This window comes from Heterodontus francisci, chromosome 36 (assembly GCF_036365525.1).
Source record: "Heterodontus francisci isolate sHetFra1 chromosome 36, sHetFra1.hap1, whole genome shotgun sequence".
NCBI classification, from domain to species: Eukaryota; Metazoa; Chordata; class Chondrichthyes; order Heterodontiformes; family Heterodontidae; genus Heterodontus; species Heterodontus francisci.
The window spans coordinates 25,088,495-25,112,700 of NC_090406.1; the positions used below are offsets into that span (position 1 = coordinate 25,088,495).

The 24,206-nt window shown below is 44.2% G+C and overlaps 1 protein-coding gene across 1 annotated transcript in view; it reads right to left on the reverse strand.

The window, feature by feature from the left end:
* mknk2b (MAPK interacting serine/threonine kinase 2b) overlaps positions 1-7,299 on the reverse strand; it is a 28,516-nt gene extending 21,217 nt beyond the window's left edge. Inside the window, exons 1-8 of the mRNA XM_068016373.1 lie at positions 7,193-7,299; positions 6,703-6,863; positions 6,127-6,214; positions 5,888-5,989; positions 5,152-5,249; positions 2,133-2,212; positions 1,657-1,730; positions 731-835 (exon numbers count right to left, since the gene is read on the reverse strand). Coding sequence (XP_067872474.1) covers positions 731-835; positions 1,657-1,730; positions 2,133-2,212; positions 5,152-5,249; positions 5,888-5,989; positions 6,127-6,214; positions 6,703-6,753 — 598 coding nt within the window. The 5' untranslated portion in view covers positions 6,754-6,863; positions 7,193-7,299. The remainder of the gene's footprint in view (positions 1-730; positions 836-1,656; positions 1,731-2,132; positions 2,213-5,151; positions 5,250-5,887; positions 5,990-6,126; positions 6,215-6,702; positions 6,864-7,192) is intronic.
* Between the last annotated feature and the right edge of the window lie 16,907 nt (positions 7,300-24,206).

Sequence of the window (24,206 nt, forward strand, 5' to 3'; positions counted from 1 at the left end):
CAGACACAAAAAGCCCATTAGTGAAATTAGATCAGTTAGATGCATTTTTAATTTCTTACGATAAATTCCAACACCATTCTTAAATTTTCTTCTAGCACATGTAGACGCCATTTCTGAGCCACCAAAAATGTCTTGATCTAGCCAAATTTCTAGTTTACTTCCAACTACCCTTTTAGCAACACTTCAAAATTATTAAATGAGAGAAAAGTTCGACGTCTGTCCTTCGCTGGCAAATCTTAGATGGGGGGCACAACATTAAGGGCACGACAACTGGCAACAGACTTGTGCATTTTGAAAAAGGAGTGGGTGGGAGTGTAAAGGAAACAAATGGTCCCTGCTCCTAATCACTATTCGGCAATTCTCATTGGAAACTCATGTAGACATTGGATGAGGATGGATTCAGTTTAGCTGTCATTCAACCCAATCGGTTTAGGTTGACTTGGGGAGAATGGCTACTTGCACTATGTGAACAGTGCCCATGGAATTATATGTCAACAAGAGCAGTTACTTTAAATGGGTTGGGGGTGGGGGAAAATGGTGGAGATCTACCTTTGGCTTTAATGCCTTGAGCAGGTAGAGATAAAAATGAACCCAAATATCAGATGGTCTCCTAATGCTCACAAAATACTAAGTGGCCTCAGTGTCAAGTACAACACCCTGTTCTGTACTAATTGTAGCTGTAACAATAGATAAAAATGAACAGATTTCTGATGACTTTTCAGTTCATTACCTTTGTTGTGAAGGAAATTCAGTGCACTTGCTATCTCATGGACAACAACACTGGCTTCCCGCTCGTTGAAGTGCTTTCGTCTGTGGATGTGCGTTAATACAGAGCCTGGAAAGGTAAAAAAAAAGAATCATCAGGAGGTCCCACTTACCAGACAAAGATGCCCATATACATTGGCAAAGTGAAACGCAATATCCAAAATGCAGGCATTAATAAAGGCACCTTTCAAAATGAGCTATGGGTAAGTGGGCAGTTAACCCACAATTCCGTATCCATTATTTGGTGTAACTGTGAGGATATATTCCAAATATAGTTCACAACTTACAAGAGGGAAAAAGTTACTGCTTACATGTCAAACACTAACAACTTCTTCAAATGCCTCGATCAACTGCCCCTCTAAAAAATGGGCAGATTTGGTTCCCTACAAATAGGGATTTTCTATAGATAACTCATGCCTTCAATCGACATTTGCTGATTTGATCAAACTCAAACCAGCTCAAGCGTAAAGCAGTTTTAAACTCAGGGTCATCAGATTTCTGTGAGCCTTATCACTACATTTTCCTCTGTATTTATTGACTTGCTAGCACATTTTTTCTTGTTACTGCACAAACAGTATTTTCTATAATAGTAGCAGTGTTTTCTATTGTTTAGTTGAAGGTGTTATTCATATGTTGGGACAAGGATTCCTCAGCTTGTCTTAGTATTTGCAGGAGTACCCCATATAAAAACACGTCCTTTTTTTTTTTAAAAAGACGTTTAAGATATATCATGGCTAAAATGGAAAATTAGTTAATCTTTCAGAACATGGTAAGTGTAATGCAACACAGCAAGCCTTCTTATAAACTAGCTATAGGGATGCACTTATATTTACTGTCATTTGCACTTACGGTCTACAAAATAACCAGCATCCAATTAGTTAAGATTCATACCTCCTTTCATTTTTTCAAAAACCAAGTAGAACTTGTCCTCATCTTCAAAGAATTCAATCAGTTCAAGAATGTTCCTTAGATAGACAATATAAATGGTTAGTTCTGCAAATTGAGATAATAGCATAACCAATCTACAGCCAAGACTATCTACAGTATCTAAATGTTCCAGGTACAATTCAGACACCCCCACATCACTTTGCAATGAATTTTGATACAAGCAAAGTTGCTGGCTCTTGAAATAAAAATGCAGGCAATGTGTTTCAACAGCAAGATCAAAGTCCAGTGTAACAGAAATAATTGTACTGCTGATGCAATATTTAAGCTTTGTTGAAACAAAGCCATTTCCTGGTCTTACAACAGGATTATCTATTTACAGCAATCACCTGATGAACTAAAAACTATCCTGTCAGCAGATAGAGTGTTGCACATTAAATATCTCATGCTTCTCTTAGGATTAACAGAGAGCTATGTTGTACCTGTGTCCCTGACATTGATAGAGCATTTCCACCTCGCGGAATACACGACTGCGACTGTGACCTGGTCTCTTTTCAATAATCTGCAACAAGCAAAGAATAAACCAGCCCTTCAGTATCCAGATGTGCAAAGTCCTAACACAGCTCCGACAGGGTGATGATCACAATGCCTCATTAAACGTTCAAGTTAATATTTTGAGCATTTGCCTGACTGTTGCTTGGTTAAAACTATTTTAACATTTCTGCTTCACGAATATTTTCAAATCAGACTGGCTAATGGACTAGCCAGAGTTAATCAGTAAAATCCATGAAAATATGCATGAATGTAAATGCTTACAGTACAATAAGTTTTTTTGCAAACGTACTATTTTTCTTAGACTCAATTGCAGTCATTGTGTTCATTTTAAAAAAGGAGTCACTGCCATTGGCATAATCTGCTTTCCAATTGATCTGTAATTATGCAAGGAGATTTGCAAGGGTGAAATACTGCACTGATCTCTTCTATACCCTCTACTTAACATGACAGCATCAGTCTTGCCTTTTAAAAAGAAATCATTGCACATTTTCAGTTGGTAGTTTGACTACTTCTGGCTCAGCAAGGGTTAACCTCCTTAAGAAAACATTGTTGCCAATATTAAACCCCACCCAGGTCAAATGTTTTTGTACAGGGTGTACCATGAAAGCATATCATAAAAGGTACAGATTACCTTTCTCTCAAAGCACAACTATTTTGGTGTGAGCATTTTTACAGAGAACAAAAAGTGGCCCATCATGGAATTGGGAAAAAATTGAACCACAAATCACACTTAAAAATTAAATGCAGGCAGCTTCCTCTAGCACAAAGAAAAATACTTCAGCTTTTTAAAAACAATTCCCTCAATGCAAAACATTTGGTAAATTCTCCACACAAGGAATGCAATTCAGACAAAAGCTCTTTACAGATCACTGCAAGCTCAAATTAAAAACAGCTGCTGAGAGAAAAGTTTGCAAACACCCACAGCACTGCCGCAGTTCCCCATCCCTTCCCCTCCCCCAGCGTCATGACCACTGCTTTGTTTAGTTCTGATATCTGAACACAATGTCCTCACCACCAGCTGCACACAAACTGAAGTCTCAAGACTGTCCCACCCTCTCCAATAAAACAAGCTCAGATTACTAACAAAACTAAAAGAACCAAACACACCTCTTCGCCACTCAGCCCTGCCCCTGCAACCACCGCCCCTGCCGAAAATCAACAAGTCCGGCTGCTTCACCACTGTATATGACGGATTCTGTATTGAGTTTAGTGGTGCGTTAGGGCTCCCAAGTCCCAGCACATGGGCAGCAATCACACAATAAGCTCACCAAAACAGTTGCAAAGGAAGACTCTCTCCGGTGGGCAGATTTAGCAAATCAGTCAGATTTTGCTATAATTGTCAGAAGATGCCCCATGAGTCGGGAGCCAAAGGCCCCATCACCCTACAAGGTGCAACAAAAATGACAGCTCATATTTCCAACCTCTGCATCCCCAGCAGATGCTTTAACACATGCAATTTCATGGAAACACTATTAATGAGACTTTGAGCCATTAGAGAGGGTTACCTTTCTTGCCATATTACTCAACTTAAAGCCAAACAATATAGAGCTGCTGTACTCATGGGACCACATTTTGTTACTCTGAAGCAGTTCTAACTGCTTTGACCAGCAACCCTAAAATTCATACCATTACCCCAAGTTAAGATGGGCTGGGGGGAGGGGGGGACACGGCTGAAGAGCAGGAAGCACAGCTGCTGCAAAACCGCCTTCAAATCCCACTTTTTATGGAGTCCTCCACATTACACCAGAAATTCAGCCTTCTAATACATGTCACATTCAGATCTCCCCCTGTGGTCATAGCTTGACTATTAAATATTTGTGCTTCTAAATAAGCAAAAGTCATTGCTTCCGTTCATCCCACTGCCATGTTGCAATAAACTTCAACAAAAACATGGAAATGTCATTGCATGGGTTAACTCCACAATGAATTGACAAGTTTGAAAATTAGAGTGATTTACATTGGACCTTGAAGAGATTGCGAGATACGTGATCAACCCAACAGAAAGCACATTTTCGTGGTGCAGAACAAGCACCTCCTCAAGGCTTAACCTCCTCCAAACTGGCAACTGCCAGTTACACAAAGGAACGAAATTTAAAACTGGTGAAAATGACAAATCAGGGCTGGAATTCAAACTGGGAATCAAACTGCAGTCACCACATTGTCTATTTATTATTCTAACCACCAGCACAGACAAGTCCAAGAATAGAGCAACTAGAACACAAAAAGGTGATCTGGTCCATCCCATTTCCCAAGAGATCGCTCATACTCCTCTGTCCAACTTGAACACATTGATACAAATCAATCCCCACCATCTCTCTTGGCAGTGCATTATATACATTCATACCATCTACCCGAACTTCTTCCTCCTCCTTCGAGGATTGAGGCTGTGCTCCTAGTTGTAGACATATGACAGTGTTAAACATTTATCTTGCCTATACCAGTGAAGATCTTGAGTTCCTTTATAAGATCACCAGAGCTTTCTCTTCTAGCATAAACATTCACAAGCTATTAATTTAATTGACCTTTAGGGCACCCTCTTTAATGTCTCTACGTCTCATAATACGATGTCTCCAGGTGGGTACGAACTCCACTTCCTGAGATTTGTACCCATCGCATGGCAGTTCTTCTACCAATTCCATCTCCCCAATGCATCAAAGATTGAATACAGTGGTCATCTGCAAATTTCAGCCTTATTCAACTTTTTTTTTGCTGGAATATCTGTAGAAGATCAGTTTTAAATCTGAAGATCAATATTTGAAGATATTTTCCCAATACCTCCTGTCTAGCTATTAGTAACTGAGGCAAGCAACTAAAATTTTATAGTAGACAGGCCAGGAAAAATTCCAAAGCTGCACCGTCCAATGGCACCCCACCCATAAAATGCTCAAATGCCCAATCTCCTATGTGACGCGAGCCACATTCAGAATGACAGACTGCTCCACTTACCTTCACAGCATATTCTTTATTGGTGATTAGATTTCCACAGGTCTGCACCCTGGCAAATGATCCCTCTCCCAACATCTCTCCATTTAGTTTGTAAACATCTGCAAAAAGGTAAAGGAAGTTTGTAACGCTGGTCCAAACACATTTGTCACAACCCTCTATTTAACACAATCCAGTGAAAGCAAAGCCACTCCAATTTTAAATAAAGTATGAACAATTGTACTTTACTAAGTTCAGACTCATGTAAAGCCAACCCTACTGAAATTCAAACTGGCAACTTCAGCATGTACATGTAAAACAACTGTATACTTTTGAGGACAATTATCACTGTTCCTCAGATGTACCTAATTTGCCAGTTGTCACCTTCAACATTTGTAATAAGTATATAGCAGAAAGTTGAAAAGTTATTATGCTGTTAAATTCTTGTGAAATAAGACTCCACACCTTCAATCTCCATTACAGGTGTGCCTAATGAATCCTAATCCCATTACTTCAAGTTGACCTTTTCCTTACAGATTGTTCAGTTTATTGCAGCTTTAAATCTGACCTATTAACATAATTTTAAGTTACTTCTGACCGCCCACCATTTCAGTACAGGGACATAAATGCGCACCTACTTTTAACAAGCTAAAAAAAATTGGAAGTTCTGTGCTTGCACTTTAACTGAATTCAGTCCGCAGTTACATAATTAATCTTGAAACAGATCATAAATCATTAAAGTCAACACCCAGAAGTTTACCTTCAAATTTGCCACTGAAACTGTCTGTGGCTCGACACCTTTTCTTTTTCTTATTCCTTTTTTTGGCATCTGGGATGTCAATGGGCAGACTCGAGGGCATGTCTACAATAAATGAGGTTTTTTTCATTTCTGACATCAGCTTACATGGCAATACAAAATTAAATACTTTCATACCTTCAATAAACATGCAACATTACAGTACAATACAATATTAAAGATAACATTCAGTGGTAACCTACCAGGTCTCGTTGGACAGTCAAAATTAAACACCTTCTCAATATGAGATGGTCCAGTGTCATCACAATAATCATCAAAAGGAGTCTGCCCCTACAATATAAATTATAATTATTGGGTAGTTAACAAATGAATCCTAATTCATATAGAGCCTGAAAAGCTGCTACAGCAAAGTGCTTACTGTAATATTTTATATATCAAGCCTTTTAGCAATGTAAGAAACCTGCACTGTATAAAGAGTCCGCCTACTTCATTCTTTCATCAGCCTACTCACAAAATGGAGCCGTTTCCAAACCAAAAAAGGGTTTCACAACGTTAATTCACACAGTGAAAAGCTTCAGAAAAATAAAATGACCAGCAATTACTGCGGTGGCGGATTAAATAGATAAACGCTCCTTTATTAGTTTCAGCGGTCAGTTTCACGACATTGCAGACTAGGTCACCACTTCCAAAATACCTCGACATTACATCCCTGTATGCAATTAAAATGTAGCAACAAAATAAAATGTTGCTTTTTTTTTGCTGAGCTACTTAAGCGCCTTAAGCGAAAGAGCTGACTGACGGCAAGGAAAATGCTTTACCTTGAATGAGCGGTGGAAACCTTTCAACTCTGCAATCTTGTTCTGAACCATTTTCCTTCACAGTGCTAGTAACAATTTTTTTAAAAATCCACAAAACAGGCCTCAGATATGAAGAGGTTCCTTTAAAGGTTGGAGCCCGCTATTGTCTCAGTGTATATGGCCTGAAATTGAAGAAAACTGTTACAGGCTGTAGCCAACTCATCAATGAATCCATGCAAAAAAAAACAATCCCTTTGGAAATACATTTTCTACCCTTAGCCTCACGTCTACCAATGTTCAGATTTCTTCATACCATCTCCCTTTTCCATTACAAGCTGCAACTTGCAAAGAGCACTTTCCAATACGCGACATATCTCAAGCTGCAAAAATATTAACTCAAAACACTCAACTGTATTAAAGCTTGAAGCCAGCATTTTAAATAATTTCCCTGTTCTTGGATTTTTTTTTTGCTGCATTTTTCCCATATATATATATATTTGCAATAACTTACCCGCACAACACTCCTTCACTAGCCAGCCAGCAGCCTAGTGCTAATCTACAAGCGTCTGCTTTGACTCACTCCGCTTTATAACCTCCCAGGCTGTAAACATATCAGCGCATTTCAACGCAGGCTCAGTATAGGATCCGCCTACGTGCAAAAACAGTCAGACGTGCACAACCAAAAAGGAGAAGCTCAGAACAGTCTGTTCGACTCAACCCACCACCCCCTGCCAACCAGAGCAGAGCCACTCCTACCTCGGTGCATTTTTAACTAATTTCTGACCTCATTGTGTTTCACAACCCCCACTCCCAGCTTGCATCAGATGCTTTGGTCTTCTGGGAGATGTAGTTTTGCTATCACTTCCTTTCTTGTGATGAACAGATTTTTAACAGATACAAAATGTTATGGATTCACTGATAGTGGCAACTGACTTCCACGACTTGTGATCAATGTCACAGGCCTTCATGTCGCGTTTGCAGACACAGTGGCACAGTGGTTAGCACTGCAGCCTCACAGCTCCAGGGACCTGGGTTCGATTCTGGGTACTGCCTGTGTGGAGTTTGCAAGTTCTCCCTGTGTCTGCGTGGGTTTTCTCCGGGTGCTCCGGTTTCCTCCCACAAGCCAAAAGACTTGCAGGTTGGTAGGTAAATTGGCCATTATAAATTGTCACTAGTATAGGTAGGTGGTAGGGAAATATAGGGACAGGTGGGGATGTTTGGTAGGAATATGGGATTAGTGTAGGATTAGTATAAATGGGTGGTTGATGGTCGGCACTGACTCGGTGGGCCGAAGGGCCTGTTTCAGTGCTGTATCTCTAATCTAATCTAATCAGACGTCTTTAAAGCGGTGACATGGACGGCCGGTGGGTCTGATACCAGTGACGAGCTCGCTGTACAATGTGTCCTTGGGGATCCTGCCATCTTCCATGCGGCTCACATGGGCAAGCCATCTCAAGCACCGTTGGCTCAGTAGTGTGTATAAGCTGGGGATGTTGGCCGCCTCGAGGACTTCTGTGTTGGAGATACGGTCCTGCCACCTGATGCCAAGGATTCTCCGGAGGCAGCGAAGATGGAATGAATTGAGACGTCGCTCTTGGCTGACATACGTTGCCCAGGCCTAGCTGCCGTAGAGCAAGGTACTGAGGACACAGGCTCGATACACTCGGACTTTTGTGTTCTGTGTCAGTGCACCATTTTCCCACACTCTTACGGCAAGTCTGGACATAGCAGCGGACGCCTTTCCCATGCGCTTGATGATTTCTGCATCGAGAGAAAGGTTACTGGTGATAGTTGAGCCTAGGTAGGTGAACTCTTAAACCACTTCCAGAGCATGGTCGCCAGTATTGATGGATGGAGCATATCTGACGTCCTGTCCCATGATGTTCGTTTTCTTGAGGCTGATGGTTAGGCCAAATTCATTGCAGGCAGCCGCAATCCTATCGATGCGTCTCTGCAGACACTCTTCAGTGTGGGATGTTACTGCAGCATCTTCAGCAAAGAGGAGTTCCCTGATGAGGACCTTCCGTACTTTGGTCTTCGCTCATAAACGGGCAAGGTTGCCACCTGATCTTGTGTGGAGGAAAATACCTTCTTCTGAAGACTTGAACGCATGTGAGAGCAGCAGGGAGAAGAAGATCCCAAACAGTGTAGGTGCGAGAACACAGCCCTGTTTCACACCACTCAGGATAGGAAAGGGGTCTGATGAGGCACCGCTGTGCTGAATTGTGCCTTTCATATTGTCATGGAATGAGGTGATGATACTTCGTAGCTTTGGTGGACATCCGATCTTTGCTAGTAGTCTGAAGAGATCACGTCTGCTGACGAGGTCAAAGGCTTTGGTGAGATCAATGAAAGCAACATAGAGGGGCATCTATTGTTCGCGGCATTTCTCCTGTAGCTGGCGAAGGGAGAACAGCATGTCATTGGTGGATCTCTCTGCACGAAAGCCGCACTGTGCCTCATGGTAGACACACTCAGCCAGCTTCTGGAGTCTGTTTAAAATGACTCGAGCGAAGACTTTCCCCACTATGCTGAGCAGGGAGATTCCACGGTAGTTGTTGCAGTCACCATGGTCACCCTTGTTCTTATAGAGGGTGATGATATCAGCATCTCGCATGTCCTGTGGTACTGCTCCCTCGTCCCAGCACAGGCAAAGCAGTTCATGGAGTGCTGAGAGTATAGCAGGTTTTGCACTCTTGATTATTCCCAGGGGCTTTTCCACTGGCTAGAGAATCAATGCATCACTGAATACCGATTTTGTTGGCTGTTCGTCCAGCTCATCCATGACTGGCAGAGACTGGGCTGCATTGAGGGCGGTCTCAGTGACAACATTTTCCCTGGAGTACAGTTCTAGGTAGTGCTTCACCCAGCGGTCCATTTGCTTGTGTTGGTCAGTGATCGTGTCCCCTGATTTAGACTTGAGGGGGGGCGATCTTCCTGATGATTGGCCTAAAAGCTCTCTTAATGCCATCATACATTCCTTTGATGTTTCCGGTGTCGGAGGCCAACTGAATACGACTGCATAGGTGTTGCCAGTAGTCATTTGTGCAGCGCCTGGCTGTTCTTTGTGCAGCCTTTCTGGCTACTTTAAGTGCTATGAATGTTAACTCGCTGGGGGCTTTCTTGCAGTTCAACAGTGCAATGTGCTTAGCGTCTATGACAGGTTCCAGCTCTTCAAAGTGAGATTGAAACCAGTCTGCATTCTGCTTCACACGTTTGCCATAGGTGGTCATTGCTGAGTCATAGATGGCGTCTCTGATGTGGGCCCACTTGGTCTCTGCATCCCCTGTAGGAGTGTTTTGAAGGGCTTTTTCAAGTGAATTTAGAAACTTATGTAACAGCTGTGGATGAGAAATTCTGTTAGTGTTGATGCGCGGGCAGCCCTTCTGCTTGGAGTGATGCAGCTTCTTTGGTTTGAGTCTAACCTTGCTGCACACCAGGGAGTGGTCGGTGTCACAGTCCACACTGTGGAAGCTGCGTGTGATTTGAATGCTGTTTAAAGTGGCTCGCCTTGTGACGATGAGGTCTAGCTGGTGCCAACGATGTGATCTTGGGTGTCTCCATGAAACCTGGTGACAAGGTTTAGTATGAAAGGAAGTTCCGAAGAAGGGTCACTGACCCGAAACGTTAACTCTGCTTCTCTTTCCACAGATGCTGCCAGACCTGCTGAGTGAATCCAGCATTTCTTGTTTTTGTTTGTGTTAGTATGAAAGGAGTTGGTGATGCACAGGTTGTGATAGGGACACACCTCCAGCAGTCTCTGTCCATTCTCATTCATCCTTCCAATGCCATAGCGCCCAAGGCAGGAGGGCCATGAGTCATAGTCGGCCCCAACCCAGGCATTAAAGTCCCCCAGCAGGAACAACTGTTCGGTATTGGGAATGCTACTAATGATATTATGGAGTTCCTCATAGAACTGGTCTTTAACTTTAGGTGGGGAGCAGAGTGTTGGAGCACAGATGCTGAGTAGGTGTACTAGACCAGAGGCGGATGGACAGTATGCGTTCCAAGCCATTTGAAGGTGGCTCTATCATGCTGAGCAAAGAGTGTCTGATGGCAAAGCCCACTCCATGCTGTCTTGGTTCTTCAGGCTCCCTACCCTGCCAGAAGAAGGTGTAGTCTTGCTCTCTAAGAGATCCGCTCGCAGGGAGGCGTGTCTCCTGAAGTGCTGCAATGTCCACATTGAGTATACTGAGCTCGTTGTTAATGATGGAGGTCTTCCGAGAATCATTGATTTGTGTAAGGTCTTCCGACAGGCCAGGACACATAGTTCTGGTGTTCCAGCTTGAGAAACGAAGGGCTGGTACCTTCTTTACTATTTTTGTCATGCTGTTTGGTGCGGTGTTACAGTCCGCTTGTCGGGCAATGACCCTGAGCTCCAAGCACCCATTGAAGCAGGTGGACTGTGGCAGGACAGAACCTTAGTGACCGGGGGCTGCCTGGTTTGAGGCAGGCGGTAGCTGTCCAGTGAGATGTGATGACCTCTCCCACCGAGAAAACGTCAACTAACGTTGCTTTAAAAACTCCCAAGTAATGCTTAAATCTTTGGACAGAATATGTTGGTGCTGATGTATTACATTTCGATATGAAGACGCGCCCACCTGGAAGGCGCTGGCCAGGGATGTGAAAGGCGGCCCGAGTGCCCATGAGGCAGTTGTCGAGGCTCAGGGCCTCAATCCGGCCTCGGTCGTCCTTCCGCTGTCACAGCTGGGAGCCAGGAAAGAAGCTCCACTGTGAGCCGGATGGCGACCACAAGCGCAGCATCAGACCAGAGGACGCTGATATCGAGGAGGCCGTGCAGGCTGTGGGCTGGCTTGCTCGCCAGGGTCGCGGCCCCCACCAGACGCCTCCCCCCTTCCCCTCTACACCACCTTCCCCCCTCGCACCCCCTTCCCTCCACCCCCTCCACTTCCCAGCTCAACCGCTGAACTCCCTTCCACCCACCCCCTCCCCCTCCACTTCCCAGCTCAACCCCCGAACTCCCTTCCCCCCACCCCCTCCCCCTTTCACCCCCTTCCCAGCTCACCCCCCCCCCACCCCCTCACCCCACACTCCCTTCCCAGCTCCCCCTTTCCCCTCCCCCTCTCCCCGATCACCCCTCCCAGCTCACCCCCCTCGCACCCCTTTCCCCCACCTCCTCCCCCCGGCATCTACCGCACCCCTTTCCTCCCACACCCGTCCCCCCCCTTCCCTCTCCCTCCATGAAAACACACAGCTTACTTGTTGGCTCCTATCCCTGATCAGGGGCCCTAATATTTCCGGCAGCCATACCGGTGCCAAACATCATGCTCTGCACTCCTTTGGACCCCACCAGGACACTTGGGCAACTCTGCGCCATGGGGAGGTCACTCCATAGTCGCCTCACAATGACCAAAACAACACGGAAGGCAGCAGTTACGGGTTATAAGTCCAGCTCAATTGGTACAGAGATTGGGCGCCACAGGTTGCCTTTGTCGGTGGGAGAGGTCATGGCATCTCACTGGTGACTTTATAGACATAACAAAAACACTGCGCCTGCTTGCCTCATGGTACTGGACTAGCAATCAAGCAGTTGAGAGCTTTAAATCCCACTCTGACACTGTGAAATTAGAATTCAATGAAATACAGCCAGTTTCTCCAATAACAAATTTAAAAACACGACCAATGCAGCTATGACAGAAATTGGCCTGCCCCCTAAGATATGCTCTGTGCATGTCCTGCATGTCAAGAAGCGGTGATTGGGAGGGAGTAAGTGGCGCCTGGCAACATCTTTGGCATTGCTGTGGAGGCTGAAAGAGCACTTCACCTTTAGCTAAGTGTTTTTAAAGAGCTGACTTTATTAATGACAGCCTCCAGTGGTCCCTTTAAGAACTGTTGGTTAGGCTACACATAGACATGGTTATCCTGAACACAACATGCCCAGTGCTGGCTGCATTCAGGGCAGCCCAATTTTAGAAAGGGGTCCTGAATTAAATATTACGCCCCTTATTTGCATATGCAAAGTGCTTAACGTCTGTTCATGTGTAGGTGTTCTGCCTGAGCCTTTACCAATACGGCAGACAGTGCACTTTAGCACTGGAATGTAACTCACAAGATGGGAACGTGCTTGGGTGAGGAGGGGAGAAAATCGGTAAAAACTGGAGAAGTTTGGGCCTTTCAACATGAACAGAGGCATCTGAAAGGTGATCTTATACAGGTATTCAAGATTAAAATAATATGGAGAGGGTAAATCCAGAAAATTAATTGCGAGAGTAGGACAGGAGCGACAAGTTCAAAATAGGCAAAATCAGGACTGATAGCAGAAAGTTCTTTTTCAGACATGCAATGAACTTCTGGACACAGTGGAGGCAAAAATCCTGAATTCATTTAAATACCAATTGGATGCTGCAATTGATGTCTTCAGGGTATTTCGAGATAGTTGAACTAAATGTTGTGTGATCTTGTAAAAGAACACTGATAAGTGATATTCCATTCTGATTTAATAACTTGGTACAAAGGAATGGGTGGAAATAAGCAAAAACATAGTCCAAGGGATAAAATGAGACTTAAGAAGGAAGGGAGAAGAACTGCAGAACCGAGGAGGTGAGATGGTGCAATTAAGACAGTCTGTAATGTCAAAAATGTTTCCTATGGCCCAACTTACTTTATTCAAAGAATATTACGAACAACTAAATATATCTTTCTGTAAATTTCTACCATATCACCATTAGGGTTGTCTCTTGTTGCAGCTGTGCATACTATGGAAACTATAAAGGATAAAGGATATGACTGGAGACTGAATGTTTAAAAAAAATCCTTGGAATGTTCTTCAGGCTGTGCCTAATCTAAATACGCAGTTAAACCATAACATTCACACTAATGAAAAACACATGTATCTCAAAGTCTGGAAGAAAAAGCAACTGGTAACTCCTCTGGCCTCATTGCAGCAAGGCCAGATTATATGTTTCAAAACCTTAGCAAAGGTAACAAAACATTCCTCAGTTAAGGAATTGGATAAGCACCTTTTTCTAAATAAACATGCCCGCATTATGTAAAAAAAAAAGGTGCAAAACCACCTTTTGGTGGTGAGAAAAGGTAATAGACTTCAGTGTCATTATTTTTCCAATGGCACTAATATGAAGTGGAATACAGTAGAGGTATCAGTTTGATGGCGATAGAAATTTGAACTGAACATATTGTAGTTCATATTCTTATTTCAATCAAAGTCATGGGACAAACGACAGTTAATTTTGTTTCAGCAGTGGTCAGCTTTGCCATTCTGCCAGTGAAGGGAAAGAGGACACAGCCAAAGAACAACCCTGAGGCACAGTGTGGCTTTCGTGCAGAGAGATCGACTATTGACATGCTGTTCTCCCTTCGTCAGATACAGGAGAAATGCCGTGAACAACAGATGCCCCTCTACATTGCTTTCATTGATCTCACCAAAGCCTTTGACCTCGTCAGCAGACGTGGTCTCTTCAGACTACTAGAAAAGATCGGATGTCCACCAAAGCTACTAAGTATCATCACCTCATTCCATGACAATATGAAAGGCACAATTCAACATGGTGGCTCCTCATCAGAGCCCTTTCCTATCCTGAGTGGTGTGAAACAGGGCTGTGTTCTCGCACCCACACTTTTTGGGATTTTCTTCTCCCTGCTGCTTTCACATGCGTTCAAATCCTCTGAAGAAGGAATTTTCCTCCACACAAGATCAGGGGTCAGGTTGTTCAACCTTGCCCGTCTAAGAGCGAAGTCCAAAGTACGGAAAGTCCTCATCAGAGAACTCCTCTTTGCTGACGATGCTGCTTTAACATCTCACACTGAAGAATGCCTGCAGAGTCTCATCGACAGGTTTGCGTCTGCCTGCAATGAATTTGGCCTAACCATCAGCCTCAAGAAAACGAACATCATGGGGCAGGATGTCAGAAATGTTCCATCCATCAATATTGGCGACCACGCTCTGGAAGTGGTTCAAGAGTTCACCTACCTAGGCTCAACTATCACCAGTAACCTGTCTCTGGATGCAGAAATCAACAAGCGCATGGGTAAGGCTTCCACTGCTATGTCCAGACTGGCCAAGAGAGTGTGGGAAAATGGCGCACTGACACGGAACACAAAAGTCCGAGTGTATCAGGCCTGTGTCCTCAGTACCTTGCTCTACGGCAGCGAGGCCTGGACAACGTATGCCAGCCAAGAGCGACGTCTCAATTCATTCCATCTTCGCTGCCTTCGGAGAATACTTGGCATCAGGTGGCAGGACTATATCTCCAACACAGAAGTCCTTGAAGCGGCCAACACCCCCAGCTTATACACACTACTGAGTCAGCGGCGCTTGAGATGGCTTGGCCATGTGAGCCGCATGGAAGATGGCAGGATCCCCAAAGACACATTGTACAGCGAGCTCGCCACTGGTATCAGACCCACCGGCCGTCCATGTCTCCGTTATAAAGACGTCTGCAAACGCGACATGAAATCGTGTGACATTGATCACAAGTCGTGGGAGTCAGTTGCCAGCGTTCGCCAGAGCTGGCGGGCAGCCATAAAGACAGGGCTAAATTGTGGCGAGTCGAAGAGACTTAGTAGTTGGCAGGAAAAAAGACAGAGGCGCAAGGGGAGAGCCAACTGTGCAACAGCCCCAACAAACAAATTTCTCTGCAGCACCTGTGGAAGAGCCTGTCACTCCAGAATTGGCCTTTATAGCCACTCCAGGCGCTGCTTCACAAACCACTGACCACCTCCAGGCGCGTATCCATTGTCTCTCGAGATAAGGAGGCCCAAAAGAAATCAGTTTGATGGCGATAGAAATTTGAACTGAACATATTGTAGTTCATATTCTTATTTCAATCAAAGTCATGGGACAAACGACAGTTAATTTTGTTTCAGCAGTGGTCAACTTTGCCATTCTGCCAGTGAAGGGAAAGAGGACACAGCCAAAGAACAAGGCAATGGACCAAATATGTCAGCAAAATGTCATCCTTCAATCTGTTTTGTCTGGATTTAGGTCTGGCGCTTCTGATAAAACTACAGCTGCTGCTCTCCCCCTTCCTGCCTCACTGCTGCTCCAAATAATCACTGACTTCTGTACCACCACTCTTTTGACTACTGGCTTCACTGCTGTCACCACTCTTCTTGACCACTGGTCTCACTGCTGTCACCACTCTGCCTCTCCATTGATCTCACTGCTGCTGCTGTCCTCACCACTGTCCCAACTATTTCCATTGCTGTCTTTGACGACTGACCTCCCTGGCCTCAATGCCATTCCCTTCTCTGACCAATAACTTCATGTCACCTCGCTCCCTCACCACTAACCTCAGTGATGTCCTGACTGGATAGAAAACTAATGTTCAACAAATTCAAATGGGAGTAAAGTTTACACACAAATGGTAGCAGATTTTCTGGGGCATCATGGCTTCAGTGAGGACACTGCAGAGCTCATTGACTTTCCTGGTCTGTATAGCTTAATACTACATCAGGTAGTGTATTGACATTTCCACTGCACCTTTGGGGTTGTTTGTAAATGGTTTTGTTAGTTAATAGTATTAGATAATTCCCTCACCACAGGATCAGGAAAAGAAGTTCACTGAAGCTCTTTTATTCACAGCTTAGAAAGAATTTATATTTATATAGAGCACTTCATAATCTCAGGACATCCCAGTGTGCCTCACAGCCAATGAAGTACCTTTGAAGTATAGCTACTGTTGTATTGTAATGGGGAAGTAGGTTGAAAACTTCACAATCCTGTATAAATAAGCTTAAGAAAGAAATGATAGAACTCAAAATATAATGATTAAGTAAGCAGTACATTATGTGATAATCTTTTAAAATGACCACCTCACATTATTCAAGGCTAATTCTACATATGTACTTCTTAATCTAATTTGGTTGTATGTTTGGCAATAACAATGCTTGATATCATAATCTTGTAAAATTCCTGAAGTATGTCTCACTGACCAAAGTGAGTCAATAATACGTGAAGTTTACATCCTGTCTGGTGCATGAGTCCCTAATTTAATAATGATGTTACCCAGTACTTGCATCATGCTTGTACCTCTAGAAAATTCTATAAAGTTAATCTGCAATTTTTCTGATGACACAGGCGGTAAATGCACTGTGTGGGATTACATGCAATTTTTTTTTTACAGTACAAGCCAGTGATTTCAGTGTAGTTCCCCACTTGCCATTCATGCAAATACAATATATGCTGCAACAGAAGCCTTCTGAAATGAAACAGACTGAAACTTTCCAATCTGCTGGCGCATATTAACAGATCAAAGAATGAGTCCCCATGTATTTTGATCATGATAAGCAGTTAACTTTCTTTTATCTGATGGACTGTAAAAATCATTGTACCTGATGATCCGGTTTATTGTCAATGGATCTACAATGTGAAGTTGTGAGATGGTTAATTAAATAAAATGAATTTGCAGCTCGCACAAGTCTTATGATTTAATAACTAGACCCTCTTGTCAATTATAGCTTAGTCTATTATAGGAGATGATAACTGTTGATGGTAATTACATGCATTATGGCAGGATCTCTTCCAGGAGTTGTTGGCAGGTTTTTTTGAAGTTAAGAGGTGTCAGGATAGAATGTTGGCAACATTGCTGAAAATAGAATGAAGCGATGCAGCCCCAAGAGATTCCCTAGAGTTATATCAAATGTTTCAGATCTGAATGGCCAAGGACCATGTACTTAACATAAGTGACTTGCACAACAGAAATGTGGAGGTTGTTTACGGAGCACTTGCTGTGACTGCTGGATAGGTTTGTCCCGATGAGGCAAGGAAGGGATGGTAGGGTGAAGGAACCTTGGATGACAAGAGTTGTGGAACAGCTAGTCAAGAGGAAGAAGGAAGCTTACTTAAGGTTGAGGAAGCAAGGATCAGACAGGGCTCTAGAGGGTTACAAGGTAGCCAGGAAGGAACTGAAGAATGGACTTAGGAGAGCTAGAAGGAGACGTGAAAAAGTCTTGGCAGGTAGGATTAAGGAAAATCCCAAGGCGTTCTACACTTATGTGAGGAACAAGAGGATGGCCAGAGTGAGGGTAGGGCCGATCAGGGATAGTGGAGGGAACTTGTGCCTGGAGTCGGAGGAGGTAGGGGAGGTCCTAAATGAATACTTTGCTTCAGTATTCACTAGTGAGAGGGACCTAGTCGTTTGTGAGGACAGCGTGGAACAGGCTGATATGCTCGAACAGGTTGAGGTTAAGAGGGAGAATGTGCTGGAAATTTTGAATGATATGAGGACAGATAAGTCCCTGGGGCCAGACTGGATATACCCGAGGATATTACGGGAAGCGAGGGAAGAGATTGCTGCGCCTTTGGCGATGATCTTTGCATCCTCACTGTCCACTGGAGTAGTACCGGATGATTGGAGGGTGGCAAATGTTGTTCCCTTGTTCAAGAAAGGGAATAGGGATAACCCTGGGAATTATAGACCAGTCAGTCTTACATCGGTAGTGGGCAAATTATTGGAGAGGATTCTGAGAGACAGGATTTATGAATTTTTGGAAAAGCATGGTTTGATTAGAAACAGTCAGCATGGCTTTGTGAGGGGCAGGTCATGCCTCACAAGCCTTATTGAATTCTTTGAAGATGTGACAAAACACATTGATGAAGGAAGAGCAGTGGATGTGGTGTATATGGATTTTAGCAAGGCGTTTGATAAGGTTCCCCATGGTAGGCTCATTCAGAAAGTGAGGAGGCATGGGATTCAGGGGAAGTTGGCTGTCTGGATACAAAATTGGCTGGCCCATAGAAGACAGAGGGTGGTAGTAGATGGAAAGTATTCAGCATGGAGCTCGGTGACCAGTGGTGTTCCGCAGGGATCTGTTCTGGGACCTCTGCTCTTTGTGATTTTTATAAATGACTTGGATGAGGAAGTGGAAGGCTGGGTTAGCAAGTTTGCCGATGACACGAAGGTTGCTGGAGTTGTGGATAGTGTGGAAGGCTGTTGTAGGTTGCAACGGGACATTGACAGGATGCAGAGCTGGGCTGAGAAGTGGCAGATGGAGTTCAACCTGGAAAAGTGTGAAGTGATTCATTTTGGTAGGTCGAATTTGAATGCTGAATACAGGCTTAAAGACAGGATTCTTGGTAGTGTGGAGGAACAGAGGGATCTTGGGGCCCATGTCCATAGATCGCTCAAAGTTGCCACCCAAGTTGATAGGGTTGTTAAGAAGGCGTATGGTGTGTTGGCTTTCATTAACAAGGGGATTGAGTTTAAGAGCCGCGAGGTTATGCTGCAGCTCTATAAGGCCCTGGTTCGACCACACTTGGAATATTGTGTTCAGTTCTGGTCGCCTCATTATAGGAAGGATGTGGAAGCTTTAGAGAGGGTGCAGAGGAGATTTACCAGGATGCTGCCTGGACTGGAGGGCATGTCTTACGAAGAAAGATTGAGGGAGCTAGGGCTTTTCTCATTGGAGCGAAGAAGGATGAGAGGTGACTTGATAGAGGGGTATAAGATGATGAGAGGCATAGATTGAGTGGATAGCCAGAGACTTTTTCCCAGGGCAGAAAGGGCCATCACCAGGGGGCATAATTTTAAGGTGATTGGAGGAAGGTTTCGGGGAGATGTCAGAGGTAGGTTCTTTACACAGAGAGTGGTGGGTGCGTGGAATGCGCTGCCAGCGGTGGTAGTAGAAGCAGATACATTAGGGACATTTAAGCGACTCTTGGATAGGTACATGGATGATAGTAGAACGAAGGGTAGGTAATTACTTAGATCTTAGAGTAGGTTAAAGGTTCGGCACAACATCGTGGGCCGAAGGGCCTGTACTGTGCTGTACTGTTCTATGTTCTATGTAATATAACCATTATCCAGTTCTATTAAGTACAGTTCTATTATGTTTGATTTTACTTTAGGTGATTTCTTTCCAACTTTTTTCTCAAATTGAATCCCCACTACGTTACTTACTTCAAATTAGAAGAGCAGGATAATCCATCCCCCAGAACATCTTCATAGACATTGTAAATTTTGCTCTTTTATTCACTCCTCCTCTTTGCTTGATCCAAGGGATATACTTGTATGGTCCATTCTAGTGTCTTTCTTCCTCAAGATGACCTGGCTAAGATATCCAACTTGCTATCTAATGAAGATTCATTACGGGTTGTTGGATTGTTGCACCGGTCTTAAACAAATGGGATTGGTCATTCCAGACCTCAGGTCACACTCTAAGTGGTGAGTAGCCAGGAATGTGCACTATTGACTGTTATAATTTTGAATTTTTTTCCTATTACTCAGGTTCATAAGGAGATGGGCCTCTCCTCTGATATGAAACTTACCACCCTCATACATATGTGTGTGTGGGCTGGCACGACAAGGGACTAGCAGTTACGCTTTAACCAGATTGTTAAAGCATTACAAAGCCGACATGGGGTGCCTGCTATAGGGGTCTGTCCCAACATTGCCCTTGATGGTCATCTTTGTAGGTGACTGCATCAAGCTCTGTGTATACCCTCAGTACACAAACTCCAAGGGGTAGAAATTCATCTTGGGTGGTGACACAAAATGGGGGGTATTGGATTGATCACCTGTTATACACGATATTCATTTCCATTGCAGTCACTCGAAGTGAACTTCTACCCCCAAGTGTCACTACATGCTGAGATTCTATCTATGCCCGATGTTACAAAGAGTAGGTCTGGCCACATTGCCAATGAACACTTCAATCTGTTAGATGGTGCAGTACCATCTATCCCCCATAGAAAGGTTTGTGCAGAAAAACGCCTTCGACCGCAAATCAGTCAGGCAGTAGTCTGCACATAACATCCTCGAGACCCTGTGGAAAAAGATGATGGATCCTGTCAGATGGTTCCCCGAGCAGACTGTCAAAATCATTTGGCAGAATGCCTCAGTGCCAGAACTTTCAAACAAGCAGCAAGGCGTAGCTTGGCTGGTGGTGTGAAGGACCCTCCCTGTCGGATTCTTCATGCACACCCTACATCTCAGAGCCGCCACACGCTTTCCTCTCGGTGGCTGCAGTGGGGAAAAGACTGTCACTCCTTCCTAGTGGAATATGCATTTGCAAAGAACATCTGGAAAGAGATGCAGTGGTTTTCTTGTCAAGCTTCATCCTGAGCAGCTCCGTAACACAGGACTCTGCTCCATTGACTGTTCCCAGGGATGCACTTTGAGACAAACCTCAACTGCTGCTGGAAGGCCATCAACTCGTTGCAAGATGCTCTTTGATCTGCCCAAAACCTGCTGGTCTTCCAGTGTAAGGTGCTATCACGACTGAGTGTTACAGACTGGCACATTCCAAGGTTGAGTTCGATGTGCTGAGAGACGCACTGAAGCTTGGGGCAGCTGCCTCAAAATCTCAATGGGGAAAAGGCCATAGGTTAGGGCCTTCCCACCATAGTACATCGAGGGGCAATAACCCAGGTTCCCAAAAACCCCTCAGGCTGTATATCAGAAATTGTTTAAATTCAATATAAATATAGGTGCAGTCTGCATTGTACGTGAAGTGAGGCACCCTAGAGTGTATTTAACTATAGATGTCTCACAGTAATTATATTGCAACATACCTTTACAAATATTATAAATAAAGTATATTTTTGGCAAAAGCATGTGTCTGTCCACTTCAAATGATGAGGAACACCACACGGTCAAACAGTATCCTTCAAACCAAAACTAGTTGGTTGAATTTATTTACAAGAAAGATAATTACTCAAATGCAAAAGAATACAGAAAATACAACAATATATGACCTGATTTCAAGTACTGACAGGAAGTCTGAGGGTGGGGCCTGAGGTGGACGGGAAACCACCTGGCTCTCTGCAGCATAAGGCCCAGGAAATTCTAAGATCAGGCCTCATCTTTATGGGCTCTGTCAGTGTGCAGCCCACACTTGCTAAAAATAGCTAGCTGGCTGTCAGGAGGGGGTAGGATTTTGGAAGGCAGAAGGCCACTGCTAGAGAACCAAAGGCATGGCCCCCACCAGCAGGCAAGACAGTGGTGCCGTGGTAATGTCATGAAACTAGTAATCTAGAGACCCAGGTGAATGCCCCAAGGACACAGGTTCAAATCTCACCATAGCAGCTGGTGGAATTTAAATTCAATTAATTAATAAATTCAATTAATTAATAAAAATCTGGAATTGAAAGCTAGTCTCAGTAATGGTACCATGAAGCTATCATTGATTGTTGTAAAACCCCATCTGGTTCACTCATGGCCTATAGGGAAGGAAATCTGCCGTTCTTAACTGCCCTCTGAAATGGCCTAGCAAGCCACTTGGTTCAAGGGCAATTAGGGATGGGCAATAAATGCTGGCCTTGCCAGTGATGCCTGGATCCCATGAAAGAATTTTTAAAAAGTCAGGTAAATGCTTAGGAGGGGAATCAGGAAGGCACTTTGGTCAGAGGAGAGAAGTGCCTCCTGTCCTATAAGGAAACAAAAATATGTTTAAATTACTTAATTTTCTTGGTCTAACCTGGTCCCATGCCTGCTTGCTGCCAGGATAAGTTCTGTTAAAATTGCATTGGTATTCTAGTTGTGTTATAGGACCCTGATATTAATATATTAATGAGGCTCCTGCCTGCCACCTCTGAAAAGTGCGTAGTTAAAATGAGTGGTGGACAAGAGCGTATAGGGAACACAGCACTATGTACTGCTATTTTAATCACCCACCTGCCTTGTTCCCGGCAGTCAAGCAGAGTTAAAATCGGGATTATAGTGCTTAATTTACATAATAATTTAAACTATCCTAAAAATAATAGGCCTTAGAGTCCTTTTAAACTGAATCTTTGATAATGTCAAATGGCCAGTTTACCCTTTCACTGCTTCAACTTCGAAACTGATTGGCAGACAGCAACTGGTGAATTGAGAAAAGCAGCAGCAATTATATCACTGCAAAGTAACCTCCGACACCCCAGGCCAAATAAGATCCTCCTCCACCAGGCAGGTTGATCAGTTTTACTATATAAACAGACAGAGTGTGAACAGCTGACTTCAGGCAATTCTGGAAGGCTTCGTTTGCTTTCGACACCTGATTTTCATATCAAATAGCTCTGAGGATAATCTGACATGTCTACAAGGTCCATATGAATCACAGAATAGTACAGCACAGAAGGAGGCCATTTGGCTCATTGAGTTTGTGCCAACTCTTTCAATGGGCAATCCAGTTAGTCCTACTCCTACCATTCTTTCCCTATGGCCAGAATTTTACCCCCCTCCCAAAGAGCAGGAAGGGGGGGGGCCTTCCCGACCCGCTTCCGCCACCACTTTACACAGGGCGGCAGCGTGAAAAACGGCCTGCCTCCCCCAGACCAATCAAGGCCTTTAAGTGGCCACCTAAGGGCCTCTGCCCACCTCCACAGGGATTTTACCCATGGCCAGTAGGGCAGCACAGGCCTGAGAGGAGCCACATGACAAAAGCAGGCAGCTCTATGACGGCCTGGGGGCGGTGGGACCTTCATGATTAGGCACCCTGTGCCCAACGGAGGGCCGCCCCCACTGCCCCAACCATCCCCAGCACCCAACATGCCTCCTGTCCCCCCAATCGACCACCCTTGCCTCACCGGGGTCCAACCAATCACCCCCGGTGAGGCACCAAAAACTTACCTTCGTTCTGGACTCCCCGACATCTTCTTTGCGATGGCTGGGTTGCAGTCCCAGCAGTGGCCACCACTCCCAGTGGCGCTGCTGGGATAGAGAGCTGCCGTCCCTCTGATTGGCTGGTAGCTCCATTAACCGGGACTTCCTACCTCATTGAGGTGGAAGTCCAGCCTCAGACCAATTAAAGGCCTGGGAACCGCAAAATGCAGATTGGATCCCCAGGCCAGGCAGAGGCAGGTTCGCCACCAACTTTTTAGTCAGTGGACGGCTCCCATCCGCCAAAGGAAACATTCAGGCCTATATCTCTGCAAATTTTCTCCATCAAATATTTATCCAATTACTTTTTGACGGCTACTATTGAATCTATGTGCACCAGCCTATTGGGCAATGCATTCTAAATCCTAACCACTTGTTGTGTAAACATTTTTTTCCTTATGTTGCCTCTAGCTCTTTTGCCAATCACCTAAATCTTTGGTTATTGACCTTTCAGCCATTGGAAATAGTTTGTCTTTATTTACTCTATCTAATCCTATAATGATTTTAAACACCACCTCTATCAAATCTCCTCTTAGCCTTTTCTGCTCTATAGATAACAACTCCTGCTTCTCCACTCTATCTACATAACTGTAATTCCTCTTCTCTGGAACCATTCTAGTACACTTTTTCTGTACCCTATCCAAAACATTCACATCCTTCCTAACATATGGTGCCCAGATTTGGACACAATACTCCAACTGGCACCAAACATGTGTTTTATATAGTAAAAGCAAAATACTGCAGATGCTGGAAATCTGAAATAAAAACAAGAAATGCTGGAACCACTCAGCAGGTCTGGCAGCATCTGTGAAAAGAGAAGCAGAGTTAACGTTTCAGGTCAGTGACCCTTCTTCGGAACGGGTCTTATATAGGTTCAACATAACTTCCTAGCTTTTGCACTCGATGCCTCAATTTATAAAGCCAGGATCCCAAATGCTTTATTAGCTGTTTTGTTAACTTGATCCATGC